This window comes from Stenella coeruleoalba (genome assembly GCF_951394435.1).
Source record: "Stenella coeruleoalba genome assembly, chromosome: 6".
Taxonomy (NCBI): domain Eukaryota; kingdom Metazoa; phylum Chordata; class Mammalia; order Artiodactyla; family Delphinidae; genus Stenella; species Stenella coeruleoalba.
The window spans coordinates 56,330,070-56,348,128 of NC_137151.1; the positions used below are offsets into that span (position 1 = coordinate 56,330,070).

The following is an 18,059-nucleotide window of genomic DNA, read 5'->3' on the forward strand; positions in this document are numbered from 1 at the left end:
GAATTCTTAAAATCTGAAGATGTTGATCTCGTGGTAATCCATCTTCGAAACTATAGAACTTATCAGCAGTATTTCTTTAATCTAGGTCAGTGGACCCCAACCTTTTTGGCACCAGGGACCGGTTTCACGTAAGAAAATTTTTCCATGGACGGAGGATGGTTCAGGCGGTAACTCGAGCAATGGGGAGGATTGGGGAGCGGCAGATGAAGCTTCACTCGCTTCCTGCCACTCACCTCCTGCAGTGCGGCCTGGTTCCTAACAGGCCACCGAGGTAACAGTCTGAGGCCTGGGGGTTGGGGACCCCTGGTCTAGGTCACTAACTGAATGAGTTTAAAGATATAAAAGTACTATCTTTTGGAGCACAGTATAATTAAGAACAAAGGTTGAATATAAACAAAAATATAGATCTTATTAATAAGAAAGTTGAGATAATTAAGAAGCTAGGCCAAAACAAGGAAAATAGCTCATGAAGTGTCCAATAGAGAAAAAGTCCTTTGTAAATGATCAGATCTACTGGAAATTGATATTTCTTTCTAGGTAAAGAAAAAAAGCATTTTCTATAAGAATAGAGTTCCACAAACTTGTGGTTACCAGATGTGAACAAAGCAGAGGTGAAGGAAGAGGGAAAAAAATGCCTGTTTTTGAGGAAAACAATAAAGAAATAGTATAAAAGAGATTATATTTGGAATCAAAGAATATGATTTCCAGCTATGGATCTGTCAGTAACTAGCTATGGAACTTTGTACAAAAATATCTGTGAGTCCCTGTTTTCTAACCTGTAAAATAAGAAAGATAAGCCACACAATTCGTACGGTCATTCTAGCTCTAAAATTACACGAAAAAAAAAAAAAAAAAAAACAACTTCAAAAAAACTCAACATGGCCTTACGCAATCTAACTACAATGTACAGGCAGCACACTGATGTAACAATAGCTGCCCACCACATCCCCCAACCTAGAAATAGCGAAATAAATCTGTATTTTCAGATTTTACAATACTACAATAAATATATCAGATCATAGAAGAATATCAGTGCAAAGACCCTGTAATGTATGGTTTTTGTTTTAATTTTCCGGAACAGTGTTTATCCTCTTTTAGCAAATTATTTCCTCTCTTACCCAGACTATTAAGAAATCTTAGACTTAAGACTTAGGGTCAGATATCAATCAGCTGTAATTTAAAGTTGGATGTATCCTTGAAATGAATTTGGCTGAAAAACGTTTCTCTGGAGTATTTCATATCAATTTCTTTGAGGATTTCAGGACCTCTTTTGGCATTATTTTTAAAAATTGCTTTTAATCAAGCAATTAAAATTATTTGTTTCTCTATTGGTAGGTTAAAAGTATAGTTAAAGAGATATTTTAATTGACTAAAATAATAAAACAAACCATAAATCTAACATCTTCCCCATACCATATGAAAGAATCACTACCCCTTGAAACTAACTGGAATAATTAAAATGTTTTACTAAGTCTCTTCTCCATTTAGTTTATTAATTTTTATTCACTAAAATCTGATTATTTTGAGTTTTTATATTACACTGAGATTTTAGCACTCTGAAATCATAAAAAAAGAGAAAGAGAATGCTTAGTTCATGAGGAAAAGGTCTATTTAATGAAGATTAAATTAAGTTAGATTGAATAATTGTGTTACTTAAAAAGAACAAAATTTCATGAATAATGGGTCAAAATTCCTAGTTCCTATTTGAACGAAAATACTATTGGGTTGGCCAAAAAGTTCATTCGGGTTTTTCTATAAGATGTTACGGATCCCAATACTTGGGATCATATTCTAACAAATTAATACTCATAGTAAGAAAACATGAAATTTAAATCCACAGAAATAAAAACTTTGGCGATGTTTTAAAAAGACAATGGAGCCTCTCTCTTTCTTTTATAAATGATGTTTATCAGCTTACCTCATTAGATCATGCACATACACTTTTTTTTTTTTTTTTTTTGTGGTACTCGGGCCTCTCACTGTTGTGGCCTCTCCCGTTGCGGAGCACAGGCTCCGGACACACAGGCTCAGCGGCCATGGCTCACGGGCCCAGCCGCTCCGTGGCATGTGGGATCTTCCCGGACCGGGGCATGAACTCGTGTCCCCTGCATCGGCAGGCAGACTCTCAACCACTGCGCCACCAGGGAAGCCCTATGCACATACACTTTTAAAAGCAAGCTTTTACACAGTTGCTCTGTTACTGATGACTTTGTTCTTGGACAGAGAAGTCCCCGTTCCCCACCCTTTCTATCTTATTAGAGCCCAAATCCAAAGAGGAACTTCAGGATATTTTAAGCCGAACCTATCAGATTACACATACAAGGGCTCATTTCTGTTATGCTTGTATATCTATATATCAGAAGTTGTGAACTGGTGGCTCAGAGGCTGTAAACAGCCCACAGAATGTGTTGTTGTTTGGCTCATAATGCTTGTAAAAATCCTGAATTTGTTGCCAACATTTAACATTTGGGAGGGCATGCATAAAAATCCATAATGAAATATTGGTAGATCCTGGAACACTGGGCCCACATGTCTACATGACGGCTGGAGTTGAGCAATGTCTGTCACATATAAATGGGCCATGGCTTGACTTTCCTGTTTGCTACAGTCCCAACTCTTTTGTGTTATTTGGCTTTTGTAGGCACTGGAATTTAAAATTTCTTGTGTGTGTGTGTATGAGTGTGTATAAGTATGTATATATACACACATGCAAGTTTTTTTGATTCTGTGATCCTGAGAGAAAGTATATATATCTATCTTTAATATATATACATAGTGTATGTATGTATATTGGCATGAAAACACACATATACACAGAATAAAAACAGTCACAATGACGTATGCAGAAATAGCTATTTGAGAGCAAGGTGTATAATACAGATATTTGTAAATAACTGAATTACTAGAAAGATATTTTAAAAATCTTAACTTTAAAAATCTTTACCAAAATCCAGTGTTTTTAACATTTTTTATTGCTGTAAGAAACATAACACCTAATCCACCACATTTAAAAAACAAGAAAGCAGAGGCTTAGAAAGCTGCATTTACATAGAAGGGTTTAGATGAGATCATACACCTCACATCTTCTAGTCCATTCCTGGAATGATAGATAGCCAGAATTCTAATTTAAGCAAATTTACAGAAAACAAAACCTCCTATAGCCTACCAGATGATACCCCCAAGAATTAAAACACTGATTTGTTAGTAATTCATAAAGTATTAGAGACACTTTTCTATAACTTGACATTTATGAAGTTAAAAGATAAGTTATGTACCACCAGGGAAGATTATTATTAAACTACATGTAACTATATACAACAAAAATGATCAAGTAATGAGAAATAAAAAAGCAATTATTAGTGAATATGGTGCCATGTGAGACCTCTGCTATTTTGTAAAGTATAGCCTAAAATATAATAAGGTATTAATATAAATATATCCCCCCCAAAATAGATCACAGAATTTTAAAGTCATAAAAACCTTCAAACACACAATATTTGATCCTTACAAATTCCCACAAAGCAGATACGATTCCATTTTACAGATATATCTTTGAAGCTAAGAAAGCACTCCATATTTATAGATTTGGGAGGTGAGAAAAACCAGCAAAGGAGACTGAAAAGGAGCAAAAGCAAGAAGAAAATCAGGTGAGTATGGTATCCTAGAAGACAAGTGAAAACAGAATTTCAAGGAGGAGGGGAAGTTCCATTCTATCAAATGTAAGTGATGGGTTAGATGAGATCTAAGCACTGATCACTGGACCGAGCAATGTGGAAGTCATTTGTGGGCACAGTAAGAGAAATTTTGGAGAAGCTGTGGAGATGAAAATATGACTGGAGTGAGTTTAAGAGTGAATCAGAAAGAACCAGACAGAAAACTTTCCAGTAAAGGGAAGGGGAGAAATGGGGGAAGTGGATCAAGGAAGAAGTGAGGCCAAAAGAGCGTTTTTGTTTAGTTTTTGTAAGATGGGAGAAAGAGTACCATGTTAGTAGGCTGATGAGAAAGAACCCAGTGTAGAAGGGAAAACTGTTGATGCAGGAGAAGACAGAACTGCTGGAGCCATTCTCCTAAGGAGGTGAGAGGGGATGGGATCTGAAGCACAAGTGGGGTTATTGGCTTAGTTAGGGGCACACAAGCAGTTCATGGCAACAGGAGGGAGGGTAGAGTATGAGAGCCCAGATATAGGAAGGATGGTAAGTGTGGTGGTGGATGCTTGTGATATTTTCTTCTGATGGCTTCCATTATCATAGTGAAATGGGAGTAAGGTCATCAGCTGAGAATGAGGATGGAGGAGACAGTAAATTATCAGGTACCACTAAAGGCCCTCTTAGCCTTAAATTTAAAAGGGTGGGTGTTTTCTCCAGCCACATTCAAGATACCTTTGTATCTGTATATATAGGTGCCGGAGAAGTCATAGAGTTGGATTAACCAGAATGATGGTTTTACCAAGTGAGAGAGAGGCACAGGAGCTAAGGGTGGATGCAGTGATTATAGGAGGAAAGAGAGGACATGAATGGGGAGAGGGACAGTGAAAAGGTCTTAAGATAAATGAATTGAAGGTCCTGATGAGATCAAAGAATTATTGGAATTGGAGCACTAGAGGGAGTGAACAGGAAAGAAAGGAGGCAGTGGAGAGATGGATGCTTGAAACTGAGTTTATGAAGTGGTGGTAGTTACTGGTAGTAACTACGTCAAGAGATTAAACATGGAAGAGAGTGTCTGAGATAGGGAAAACCTAATGAAGAGTTTGGCCCTCAATACATTCTAACCCTTTCACACTTCTTACTCCTTACTTTATAACTCTAAAACCCATTTCTTTCTACTTTATCATAGTGCTACTCTTTAATCAATTAGTATTAGAATTCACAGGTTTCCAATTTATATGTGACTGGAAAGTGACTTAAAATACATATGCTTATTACCATATGACCTAGCAATTCTACTCTTAGGTATATAACAGAAAAATTGAAAACATATATTCATACAAAAACTTGGGTATGACTGTTCATAGCAGCATTATTCATAAAAGCCAAAATGTAGAAACAACCCAAATGTCCATCAGCTGAACAGATAAACAAAATGTATTCTGTCCATATAATGAAATATCATTTGACTTTAAAGATGAAGGGCTCGAACACAGATGAACCTTGAAAATATTGTGCTAAGTGAAAGAAAAAGGCCACATATTGTATGATTTGATGTATATGTAATGACAATAGGCAAACCCACAGAGATAGAAAATAGATTAATGGTTGCCAAAGGCTGAGAAGAGAAGGGGAATGGGGAGTGAATGATAATGTGTACAAGCATACTTTTTGGGGATCATGAAGATGTTCTGGAATTTGATAGTGGTGATGGTTGTACAACTTTGTGAATATATTAAAAACCACTGAATTGCACACTTTAAAATGAATTTTACAGTATACAAATTATATCTCAAAAAAAATCCCCATAAAACTCTTCATTTTGATCTGGCAATTAAAAAGTTTTAAGTAATAATACTACTTAAAAAATACTAAAATTTATATGGAGCCATAAAAGACCCAGAATTGCCAAAGTAATCCTTAGGAAAAAGAACAAAGCTGGAGGCATAACCCTTCCAGACTTCAGACACTACTACAAAGCTACAGTAGTCAAAACAGTGTGGTATTGGGGCAGAAACAGACATATAGATCAATGAACTAGAATAGAGAACCCAGAAATAAACCCGCACACCTACAGTAAATTAATCTACAACAAAAGCGGTAAGAATATACAATGGAGAAAAAACAGTCTCTTCAGCAAGTGGTGTTGGAAAAGCTGGACTGCTAAATCAATGAAATTAGAACACTCTCTCACACCCTCACACCACATATAAAAATAAACTCAAAATAGTTTAAAGACCTAAACATAAGACATAAAAGTCCTAGAAGAGAACACAGGCAAAACATTCTTGGACATAAATCATAGCAATATTTTCTTAGATCACTCTTCCAAGGCAAAAGAAATGAAAGTAAAAATAAATGGGACCTAATCAAACTTAAAAGCTTTTCCACAGCAAAGGAAACCAACAAAACAAAAAGACAACCTACCAGACTGGGAGAAAATATTTGCAAATGATGCAACTGACAAGGGGTTAATAACCAAAATACACAAACAGCTCATACAACTCAATATCAAAAACACAAACAATCCAATCGAAAAATGGGTGGAAGACCTAAATAGATATTTCTCTAAATAAGACATACAGCTGGCCAACAGGCATGTGAAAAGATGCTCAGCATTAAGCGTTACTAAGTATTAGAGAAATGTACATCAAAACCACAACGAGGTATCATCTCACAGCAGTCAGAATGGCTATCATCAAAAAGTCTACAAATAATAAGTGCTGGAGAGGGTGTGGAGAAAAGGGAACCCTAGTACACTGTTGGTGGGAATGTAAATTGGTGCAGCCAGTATGGAAACAAGTATGAAGGTTCTTTAAAAAAATTAAAAATAGAGCTACCATATGATCCAGGAATCCCACTCCTGGGCATATACCTAGAAAAGAAGAAAACTCTTAATTTGAAAAGATACATGCACCCTAATGTTCATAACAGCCCTATTTACAATAGCCAAGACATGGAACCAACCCAAGTACCCATCAACAGACAACTGGTTTAAGAAGATGTGGTACACATATACAATGGACTATTACTCAGCCATAAAAAAGAATGAAATATTGTCATTTGCAACAAATGGATGGACCTAGAGATTATCATACTAAGTGAAGTAAGTTAGACAGAGAAAGACAAATATCATATCACTTATACGTGCAATCTAAAAAATAATACAAATGAATCTATATACAAAACAGAATCTACATACAAAACAGATTTCTAGAAAATAACCTTACGGTTACCAAAGGGCAAAGGTGCTGGGGGTGGTGGTGGGGAGGATAAATTAGGAGTATGGGATTCACAGATACAAACTACTACACATAAAATAGATAAGCAACAAGGATTTACTGTAGAGCACAGGGAACTCTATTCAAAATCTTCTAATAACCTATAATGGAAAAGAATCTGAAAAAAAATATATAACTGAATCACTCTGCTGTATACCCGAAACTAACACAATATTGTAAATCAACTATACTTCAATAAAAAAATTTAGTTTTAGATCATTCTTACCTTAGCAATGCAAGCTGGACAAAACCAGTCCCCATCTGGTATAGTTGTAATCTTGGGTCTATGACAGTATGTATGACAGCCTTTGTCACAGCCATCGCAAAGGAGGAGCAGTTCTTCATTATCTCCCTTTCGACAGATCTGGCAGTACTATAATACATGGAAAATCATTTAAAATTAACACTCTGCTACAAATAATAGTTTTGGGGATATTAAACACACCATTAATTCCTAATTTATATTAGTAATGAACATTCCGCTTGCTAACAAATATACAGTAGCCATACACATCTATGTATCTCTCGTTACACAGATATGGACCACATGATGGGGTGAGCAGTTCAGTTGGGGTAAATGCACATTTCAGGTACACTGCAAAAAACAAAGCTAGAGGTTGAATGCCTGCACACACTTCAGAAGCATGTACACATTAACATACGAAATAATTAACATGACATTAGAGCACATAAAGCAATGAATAGCTTTAATACATGGTGTTTTAATTTTTTAATATATTTCATTGTTTGCTTATCTTAGCATCCTCATGATATCCTGAGAAAGAAATAAGTAAGAGTTAGAGTAATTTTTAAGATCAAAATTAGGAACATGTATTAGTAACAGAATTATAAATAATAATAATAAGATGTCACTGTATTTTGACTATGTCCAAATCAGGAAACTTTGGAAATCAAACATGTGTCACAAATGTAGAAAATGGATCCTACAAAATGATTTCTAAGGGAAAAAGAAATTGATACAATAAATTAAATAAAAGAATTTAGAAGTCATAATTTATTTTCTAGGACTAAAAATAAAATTGTTCCTTCTCTGTTGAAAAACTTCTAATACCATTAAGAACTTTAAAATCTATAAAGAGATTTTTTTTCCCCCATGCACACATATTCTGTATAACAAGTTTCACAAAGGGAAAGAAGGAAGATTAGACAGGTAAAAACTTTAAAGATGGCTTTAAAAAATGGTAAGTACTAACATTATATTTTGACATTTAGTTTTTATTTCAGTCACAGTAGACAATGTCCTGTAATCAATATTCCAAAAAATGAAAACATTACTAATATAATATTGTACAACTATATTTCAATTGAAAATAATTAAAACATTTAAATTATAAATCATTTGTACTAATTTTAAATTATGCATTTATATACTGTTAAAAACAAAATAGCTTAATTGTTCAAACTTAAATTAATTTCAATAAAACATTAAATCTTAATCTGGGAATGTCTAAAATAGTCTTTCATAACTCAATACGTACACCAATGATAGCTTAAGAATCTTATCAAAACAGCAGATACATGCTATTCACCTTAACAAATATCTACCAAATATATGTAATATACATGCAATACTGAAACTGGCATATGTACTAAGAGCAAAAGCAGTAGAGTTTAATATCCCAACAGTAAGTATTTATTTTATGACCTTTCCTGATAACCACATCACTAAACACCTTAATATGGTGTTATTTCTCCAAATTTGAGTTATTTCTTTAAAATTTCTATTATAAAAATACTCATTGAGAAATAACATTTCGAAGGTTATATTTCAATCCCTATAACAATAAATTTTAAAAATCAGGTTCATGAACATTAAGTAAATTCTCATTGTTTTCTACAATAGCTAAAAATACTATGAAGCCTGTCTTACATCTCACATTTATGATTTAAAAATAAAATTATTTTCTGATACTTATTAAGAAAGGGTGGCAGGTATCAAGTTCATAACATTTTTGAAAATCCACAGTAATAGCTCACAATATGTTAGAGCAAATGTAGTAATATTTGGTTTTAACTCCTTTGCTACCACAGTAAAAAAAAACAGTGGATGTTGCCGATTGCTTAACATTAACAACAGAAAACATATTGTGGGCTGAGAAGTATCTGGAGGCAAATCATGGCAGCTCCTTCTTTCCTAGTAAGCATGGTTTCTGGCAAAGAGGATATTTCTAAAGACATTGAGCACTTTAACATTTTTTTTTAGGACTTCTTATGAGGATTATTATAGGTTTTGTTACATTTCTAATTCAAGGTTACCAAGTGCTCATTAATCTTTGAATAAGAAACTCTGCCTTCTTTTCAAAGTAGTTTTATAGCAAATATTGTATTATTAAACATTAAAAAAAGAAATAAAAATTATGAGATGGAGTTAAATAATGATGAATGTATATTAATTTATTAATAACAATAGAAAAGAAGTTTGCAAAACCTGAAATAAAACTTTAGATTGCAGAAAGTAAGTACACTAATATAAAGGTAGATTTTGGTACAAGTTTTGGGTTTCTGTGTATAGGTTATAACAAAACTGCCTACATTGTGATGATTGTTTTGGTGTAGATGAGAAAAGTAACTGTACAAATTTCATTCTGATATAGGAATTGAATCTTTTTTTATCATTATAGCCTACATTTCACCAAATATATTTGTCTAAGGTGACTTTAAAACTGGTTTTAATAATAATTTTTAGAAGGAAAATTATTTTTACCTGGTAAAAATGCTACCAGATGACCTGAACAATGCCTTAAAACTTATAGTAAATTCTAATCTATATAGGGAAAGACCTAAATTTGAGCATATTGTGAAAAATGCAGATTCATTATTCCATGGACATTTTAGAAAGAAGTGAAAAAAACCATAGAAGAAAGCAAATTTATTTGTATAGAATGAATAAAGTATTGAGTAGTCTAAGTATAGAGGTAAAAAGGAAGGAGAGAATGCTAAATTATTTAAGAATCACTTCTTTTCTTTGGCGAAGATTATTTAAAATAGGTATTTTATCCTTAGTCATTCATGAAAACAAATCTCAAATGTTTGAATTTTAAAGTTAACCTGTAATTCAAAAGCAACTGTTAAAGAAATTCATAAAAGTCTACATATAATAGATATTTCTGTATATGATACAAAAGAGGCAAAAGGGACACGTACGTGATTTAAAATAAATCTCTCTCTGGAAAATATAAGAAATATAGCTTTTATTTTGAACATATAGCATTTGTTGCCTAGTACAAAGTAGAGGCCACTACACGATAACTAACTGGGCTTGAACAAAGAAGGAGAAAAAACATTTTTAACTGTTAGAGGAAAGACTAAAAGATCTACTCAATGCCAACTATATCCAAATATTGGGTTGGCCAAAAGGTTCGTTCGCTTTTTTTCCGCAAGATGGCTTTAGTAACACTTAGCTGTCTATAAGTTCATTCAAAACAATTTTGTTAGATTGTATGTGACACCTATCAAATCAGCGTGCATTTAAAAAAAGCCTTATCAAAATTGGTGAATTTTTGTGTAGCCATTTTAATACTGAAGATGGAAGAAAAAAGGCAAAATTTTCGGCATATTATGCTTTATTATTTCAAGAAAGGTAAAAATGCAACCGAAATGCAAAAAAAGATTTGTGCAGTGTATAGAGAAGGTGCTGTGACTGATTGAACACATCAAAAGTGGTTTGTGAAGTTTCACGCTGGAAATTTCTCACTGGATGATGCTCCACGGTTGGGTAGACCAGTTGAAGTTGACAGCGATCAAATCAAGATATTAATTGAGAACAATCAACGTTATACCATGCGGGAGATAGCCAACATACTCAAAATATCCAAATCAAGTGCTGAAAATCATTTACATCAGCTTGGTTATGTGAATCGCTTTGATGTTTGAGTTCCACATAAATTAAGCAAAAAAACCCTTCTTGACCGTATTTCCTCATGCGATTCTCTGCTTAAACATAACGAAAATGTTCCATTTTTAAAACACATTGTGATGGGTGATGAAAAATGGATACTGTACAATAATGTGGAATGCAAGAGATAGTGGGGCAAGCGAAATGAAACACCACCAACCACACCAAAGGCCGGTATATGGTGGGATTGGAAGGGAGTCCTCTACTATGAGCTCCTTCCAGAAAACCAAACGATCAATTCCAACAAGTACTGCTCCCAATTAGACCAACTGAAAGCAGCACTCAACAAAAAGTGTCCAGAATTAGTCAACAGAAAATGCATAATCTTCCATCAGTATAATGCAAGACTGCATGTTTCTTTGATGACCAGGCAAAAACTGTTACAGCTTAGCTGGGAAGCTCTGATTCATCCAGCTTATTCACCAGACATTACACCTTTGGATTTCCATTTATTTAGGCTTTACAAAATTCTCTTAATGGAAAAAATTTTAATTCCCTGGAAGACTGTAAAAGGCACCTGGATCAGTTCTTTGCTCAAAAAGATAAAACGTTTTGGGAAGATGGAATTATGAAGTTGCCTGAAAAATGGTAGAAGGTAGTGGAACAAAAGGGTGAATACGCTGTTCAATAAAGTTCTTGGTGAAAATGAAAAATGTATCTTTTATTTTTACTTAAAAACCTAAGGCAATTTTTTGGCCAACCCAAAACATGATATTGGTGCATAAAGGAAGAGCTCTCTGCTTATTCTGTATTTACTTAGCTAAGTATTTCTGGCATTAAGAAAAGAAAATTGATACAAATATAGATATTTTAGAAATGAAGTGAACGTACCTAGCAGGTAATGTTAGCAACTGGAGTGTTTACAAGATTGAAAGGGCCTTCAAAACATTCAGATTAACAACTATTATGTTGACAGAATGGAGAAGACAACTTCAGTCAGAGTTATAAACAATATTCAAAGGAGAGAAAGACAAGATTTAAAAAAATGAAAGATAACATTTGGTAGGTTCCTTCAAAAAGCTCAAAATAAGGAGGAAAGTATCAAACTATACAGTATTTAAGAATTAAGGAAATTCTCAAGTACAGCATACATTATTTTGACAATAAGTAATGCATAATTAAGAAATATCTGAAGATTGGAAAAAAAACAGGACAAAGTAAATTATAGTATTTCTTAAATAAAAACACTTACAACTTTCATAATTGATTTTTCCCATGCTACTGATTTCTGTAACTGCTGAATGCACAGAGCTACCTGTGCAGCACTGCGAGCTTCTGATAATGCCCTTCTCCATACCCTGAGCCCTGGAGCAATATCCTCTTCAATTCTGCATTGAAATATAGAAAAATTAAGTAGGTCACGTCCACATTTACGGTTACTGAATGTGAAACAATCATCACACTGAAAGCCAAGCAATGACAAAAACATGTAACAGCCAATAAGTATAAGGTTTAAGCAACTAAATTTGATGTAGTGCACAGAATGTGGCTACGTGCCTCAAAGCTTAGTCACAACCAGGTAAATGTAAGATCACTTTGCAGGATTATCAACGCACATAACAACAAAAAAAAATGTTTTTACAAAGCACCATGCAAACAGCATGATCCATATGGATCACAGACATACAAGAAGATACATAGATAACAGGCAATAGAAAATAGGCTCCAATTAGCAAAGAAGCACAATAATTTTTCAAGTTAATCTCAATAACCTACCCGTCACCATCACCACTAATGGATGGTGCAGGAGCAGGGACAGTAACTGTGCCCACATTATCCAGTTTGATCTGAATGGTGGTACTTAAGGGGCTCTTCAGATACCTTCTTTCAATGTTCCGCTCCAAATCAGCCAGCCTGGTTACAGCTATATCTAGGGGGTTGTCACTCTTCCGTTCCAGTGCATGTGCACTGCTTTCTTCTTCGCCAGTAAATTCTCCATCATGCTCCTTGCACAATTTAGAAAATGACTTATGTTCAAAATATACCAAGTCCTCCCTTTCTGATGCAGGCTCTGGACACATCCAACCCTATATATCAAAAGAATAATGTTATTATGGTTTCCTCTTAAAATGCCTGCTGGGTGAATTACCTTTACTTAAAATACAGCAGCAGACACCAGCAGACCTTAAGGATCTTTTCTAAAAGTTTTTATCTTGTGTTTCCTAATGCTAGGTAGAAACAAGAATAAAAAATTAAAAGAAACAGTTGTGAGAAGTTTGAAAAAGAAAATTTAATAACTTTTGATATTATGAAAGGTATAATGAAAATCAGCAAAGTATTCTGAGAGACTTTAGACTACATGCTTATTCATTTCAACAGAAATCTCTCCATGGTCTCTGAATTCAGCTCTTCCTTTCCATTTCCATTCCTTCTACCACTCTTCAGTACAGGGGTCTGTACAATACTTACCATTTTTCCTCCAGCCGTAGGAGTTTGCGTGAGCTGTTATATTTGTCTGTAGAGCCTTTCCCTGTTGCTCTTAACCTGGTTAAATCCACTCATCCTGCAGCTCTCATTTTAAAAGTCCTCAGGGAATCCTTCCCTGACCTACTTTAGCAGGTAAGTCTTCATATTACAAGCCCACAAAGGACCATATAGTATGCCACAGCCTTGTGGTACTCACAATTTTTTACTATTGTGATTATTTGATTCACATCTTTTTACCTCTAAATTCCATGATGGCAGGGACCACGTCTGCTTTTACTCCTTTTATCTCCAGCACAGTGAAAGCAAAGAGTAGGCACTCAATACACACGTGTTGATTGAATAAGTGAACGATCTTATAACTCAGCTTGCTTTTATTGATCTTCTACCTCAAAATCCTTCAAAGTTTCCCTACTGTTTAACAAAGTCCATATTTTTATCATGACATTCAAGTACCTCAATCTGCCTCTTCCTCTCATGTTCCCGTTCACATATCCTACACTGCAAATTCCACAACTTGCAACTCCACAAACATGCCCTAAACTTCTGGATCCTGGTGCTCTGCTCAGGCTGTTCCCTCTTCCTAGTATGGCATTCCTTGTCAAAAGCTGACACACCTTCTCAAGTTCCATCTCGACTTCTACGTGAAATGTTCCCTGATCTCTCCCATGTCTCCATCAGAAGTTATGCATTCTTTTTCTAAATTCATGTATGACTCTGTACTCCTCTGGGATCAGTTAACAGATTCTGTGGAGATGTATATATGACTTATCTCCCTATTAGATGACAAGATTTCTGACAGCAGAAACCACATTTTATCCAATTTTGTGGTGCCTACTGTCTGATGTGGAATAGGGGCTTAGTAAATGCATATTAAATGACAAACAGAATGAACATTATCCTTTTTATTAAACCTCTTTAGAGACAATTATTTTATCTTGTATATTAGGATCAATTCCTCTTCTTTAATTCAGTAGAACATTTATATTTGTGAAGTAAGGATGGAATTATGAATAGTACATGTAAGTGTATTAGGTACAAGTCATGTCAAATGAACCGCATTCCCGTATTTTGAAAAGGGTACTAAATTCATAAATCAAGAGAACCCTGTAAACATAGCATATCTTGATGTCTGCAAGGCAAATGACAAGACAAAAAATGAAGACTAGATTAAAGAAATCTAGACGGTTGAAAACTGCTTCCAAAAAATGGTGATTGACAGAACTTGTGTCACCTTAGAAAAGGTCCCCAGTGCCAGTGTCCAAAAGGCTCTGTACTTGGTTTGTCCTGTTAATACACTTATGAGTAACTTGGTTGATTGTTATTAAATCTGCAGATGATTTAAAATTAGGGAGAAAATTTAATATTCTGTATAACAGGACTAAGATAAAAATAGTTCCATATGCTGAAAAATGTACCCACATGAAATTAATAAAAATAAAACAATGATAAATGTAAATTTTAGGTTTGAAGGTTAGGCAACTAATCACAGAAATATTGAATACTATATGTGATACAACTTGCTTAAAAGCTCTTTGAAAGAGGGCCAAAGTTTGTTTTTTCATAGCGTATACTCAGTGAAGCAAGAGAATGATGTGGATGCCAAAAAGCTAGTACAAAATTCAAGCAGCATTAATGGAAGTATAGTGCTGGATTGAGGAAAGTAAAAGTCCCATGAACACATTCAGACAGCGCTATGTACAGTTATGGATACAACATTTTAAGAAGGATATTAACACTGGTGTTTATACAGAAGAGAATCGTGTACATGGAAACTCTTTCACAGGACTAATGGTTGAAGGAATTAATTAGCTTGTAAAAGAGAAAACTTAGAGACACAGGAGCTATCTTTAGAGGAGCTGGAAGAGTAATTAGGTTCTTTGTATACTCGCAACAACAGAACTAGGACAAGAGACTTGCAGATTTTCCTACAAAATAATAAAGAATGTCCAAATTATCAGCAATATTAAAAATATAAATGAATGCACCTAAGTAAGTCCCACAGGCCACCTGTGTGATGTGTCTTCACAATGGCTAGTTCCCCACGTTAAACATATAACTCTATTTTCTTAAAAAAAAAAAACATTAAATCTTCTATAGATGTTAAAATAATGTCTTGTGGTTATTTTCATCATTTGTGTTTTTAGACTCTTCAAGAATAATATAATTCATTTTTTCAGAATAATACAGAACAAGTTAGTAATACCTTAATAACAGAATATTAAAACATTTCACTTAAAAAACAAATTCTACTTTTCTTATATACTTAGAACACAGCCAAGATTGTCTAAGCAGCCAGTAATGTGATAAGGTTAATGCAGGAAAATATGAGTATGGCTCCAGGAAAATGTTTCAGGCCCACACCCTGACTTTATACTTAACGTAAAAAAGCTTGGGACTTCCCTGGCGGCACAGTGGCTAAGAATCCACCTGCCAATGCAGGGGACACGGGTTTGAGCCCTGGTCCGGGAAGATCCCACATGCCGCGGAGCAACTAAGCCCATGTGCCACAACTACTGAGCCTGTGCGCCACAACTACTGAACCCACGCACCTAGAGCCTGTGCTCTGCAACAAGAGAAGCCACCACAATGAGAAGCCCGCGTGCAGCAACGAAGACCCAACTCAGCCAAAAATAAATAAAATTATATCTTAAAAAAAAAAATCTTGGTGATATGTTTTCCCAACCAATAGCCAATTAGAACTGGCAAATTAGGTGGAGGAAGTTGGGGGAAAATTGGGCCAGAAGAACCAACCAAATTTAAACCAGCAAGTAGTAGCAACTGACCATGAGAGAAGACAGAAACAGACTATAGAAAGCAGACACAGTCGTTTAAAAGCAAAGCACACTAGGACCATTTAATGTAGGGGCAAAACCTCTTCACATTTCCTGAGGGAATCATCATCTAATAATTGGTCTTCGCACTAATGATCCTGTGTCACCAAGATAATTTAAATCAAACTCATTATTCTCAATTTAAGAAGGTAGTGTAATGCGTAACATAAGCGATTTGACAAACATGTTAAAAAATTATGGTGCTAAATGGAATAATTTTCATTTCTCTAGAAAATTAACTTGTGTGGAAGACTTCATTTGTTGAAGATGCCAAATAAATGAGGCATTTTTATACTGTATTATAGTACTAGGAGGAAGATATAGTTTGCTAGCAAAATAGAGTCAACAAATGATAAATTTTGTTTCCCAAAGTTGGTAATTATGTTTGCGGCAAGAAAGGGATATGTTATTAGCTCTGGAAAGTGACATTTTTTGGAGAACTTCAAAAGTTTCCAAATGCCATAGGATAGTATTATGGCATAAGTTTCTCATTCTGAATAAAACATAAAATAGCAAATCAAATTACATGGATACTACATTTTCTAAACCTTTTCAGGTGTCTCATACTTATTCATCATCCATCCATTTATTCTCAGAGACATCACCTTATTATCAACTGAGAAGAGTTTATATCTCTCCTACCAAAACTAAAAATTCTTGCACTACAGTAAAGCTTTCCTTTTGCCCGTCCATTGGAAGCCAGTCTGATCATGATAATGCTTGTGACATGGTAATGCCCAGTAGATAAATAAATTTAAAATTTACATATATATGTAGGGTGTGTGGGTATGTGTATAATGATACAGTGTATATTTGGATATATCTATATTCTCCAATTTTAAATTATATAGAGCGAAATTTTGACATACAACATAGCTTGATGCAAGGAGGTTCCTCTATATGAAACAGTTCAGTAGGAATTTGATAGAGCATTATATTTATCATGGGTAAAACTAGAAATGACACTTTTGAATACCATTAAGGAGGCAGCAAGATTTGGTAAAAAGAACACAGGTTCTGGAGTCAGACAGACTTGGATGAATACACACTTAGCTTACGATATGACCACTGGCAGGTTACTTACTTTGAGTCTTGTTCCTTACCTGTAAGATGGGGGAAATTAGTTCAGGATCATTTTGAGAATTAAATGAGATAAAGTGAAAACATTTAGCAGAGTAACTGGCACATATCAGGTATACAACAAATAATAGTTACCTTCCATCATCCTTAAAACAGATTTCATTCCAATCAATTTTACCTTCACTTGCAAACTTGCTGATGCAACTCTCCTTTCTAGATCTTCTACCTGTTGAAGAATACTCAAATCCATTTCCATTGCTTGTTCTTCTACTGACCAGTTCTCCACAATATCTCGAGTTACCTGGTTTTCTTCATGTTCATTTAATTCAATAATAGCAACTATATTTGAAAAGAAATTAATTTTAAAATCCACTTCATCCCTCAATGATTTCTTCTAAAAAGTGAATAAGGTTCCAGGGATAACATATACGTGTAACTTAACACACACAAATGTACTTGTGCATACACAGGCAGATTACTCTTAAAAGTAGGAATATTCTTTTTTAAGAAACAAAACAATATGTCTGCAGGTTGTGAGAAATTGTAAGAAAGTAATACCTATTTAAGAAATGTAAAGAGTTACTGTTTGTTGAACAACATAGAAAAAAAAGCCTATTAGTAATAAATTAAGAATTAGGATATACTAAAATATGTTTTAAGATAAAAGAACTAATTCTCATAACTAAGCAAGAGAGCAGAAGTCTCTTTTAGGTACATACCATCCTTATTTTTGATGCAAGCTTGAGTAATATAATCCAAGTGTTTCTGAATTTGCTTTTGTAACGCCTTTTCTCTTATTCCTCTGAGATGGAGTACTTTGAGCAACGCTTTTAGGTCCTCTGGGTCAATAATTCTCCACCAACCAAACTGCATTTCTGAG

At 34.4% G+C, this 18,059-nt stretch overlaps 1 protein-coding gene across 19 annotated transcripts in view; it reads right to left on the minus strand.

Moving 5' to 3' along the window:
- BAZ2B (bromodomain adjacent to zinc finger domain 2B) overlaps positions 1 to 18,059 on the minus strand; it is a 384,859-nt gene that overhangs the window by 10,543 nt on the left and 356,257 nt on the right. For 14 of the 19 annotated variants that reach the window (XM_079923517.1, XM_079923522.1, XM_079923521.1 and 11 more), the window contains 5 exons: positions 17,899 to 18,054; positions 17,358 to 17,518; positions 12,558 to 12,868; positions 12,034 to 12,169; positions 7,152 to 7,298 (listed from right to left, as the gene is read on the minus strand). In XM_079923517.1, the coding sequence (XP_079779643.1) occupies positions 7,152 to 7,298; positions 12,034 to 12,169; positions 12,558 to 12,868; positions 17,358 to 17,518; positions 17,899 to 18,054 (911 nt within the window). Of the gene's footprint in view, positions 1 to 7,151; positions 7,299 to 12,033; positions 12,170 to 12,557; positions 12,869 to 17,357; positions 17,519 to 17,898; positions 18,055 to 18,059 lie in introns of those variants that run through there. The other 5 variants (XM_079923516.1, XM_079923515.1, XM_079923512.1 and 2 more) reach the window with 2 other exon arrangements.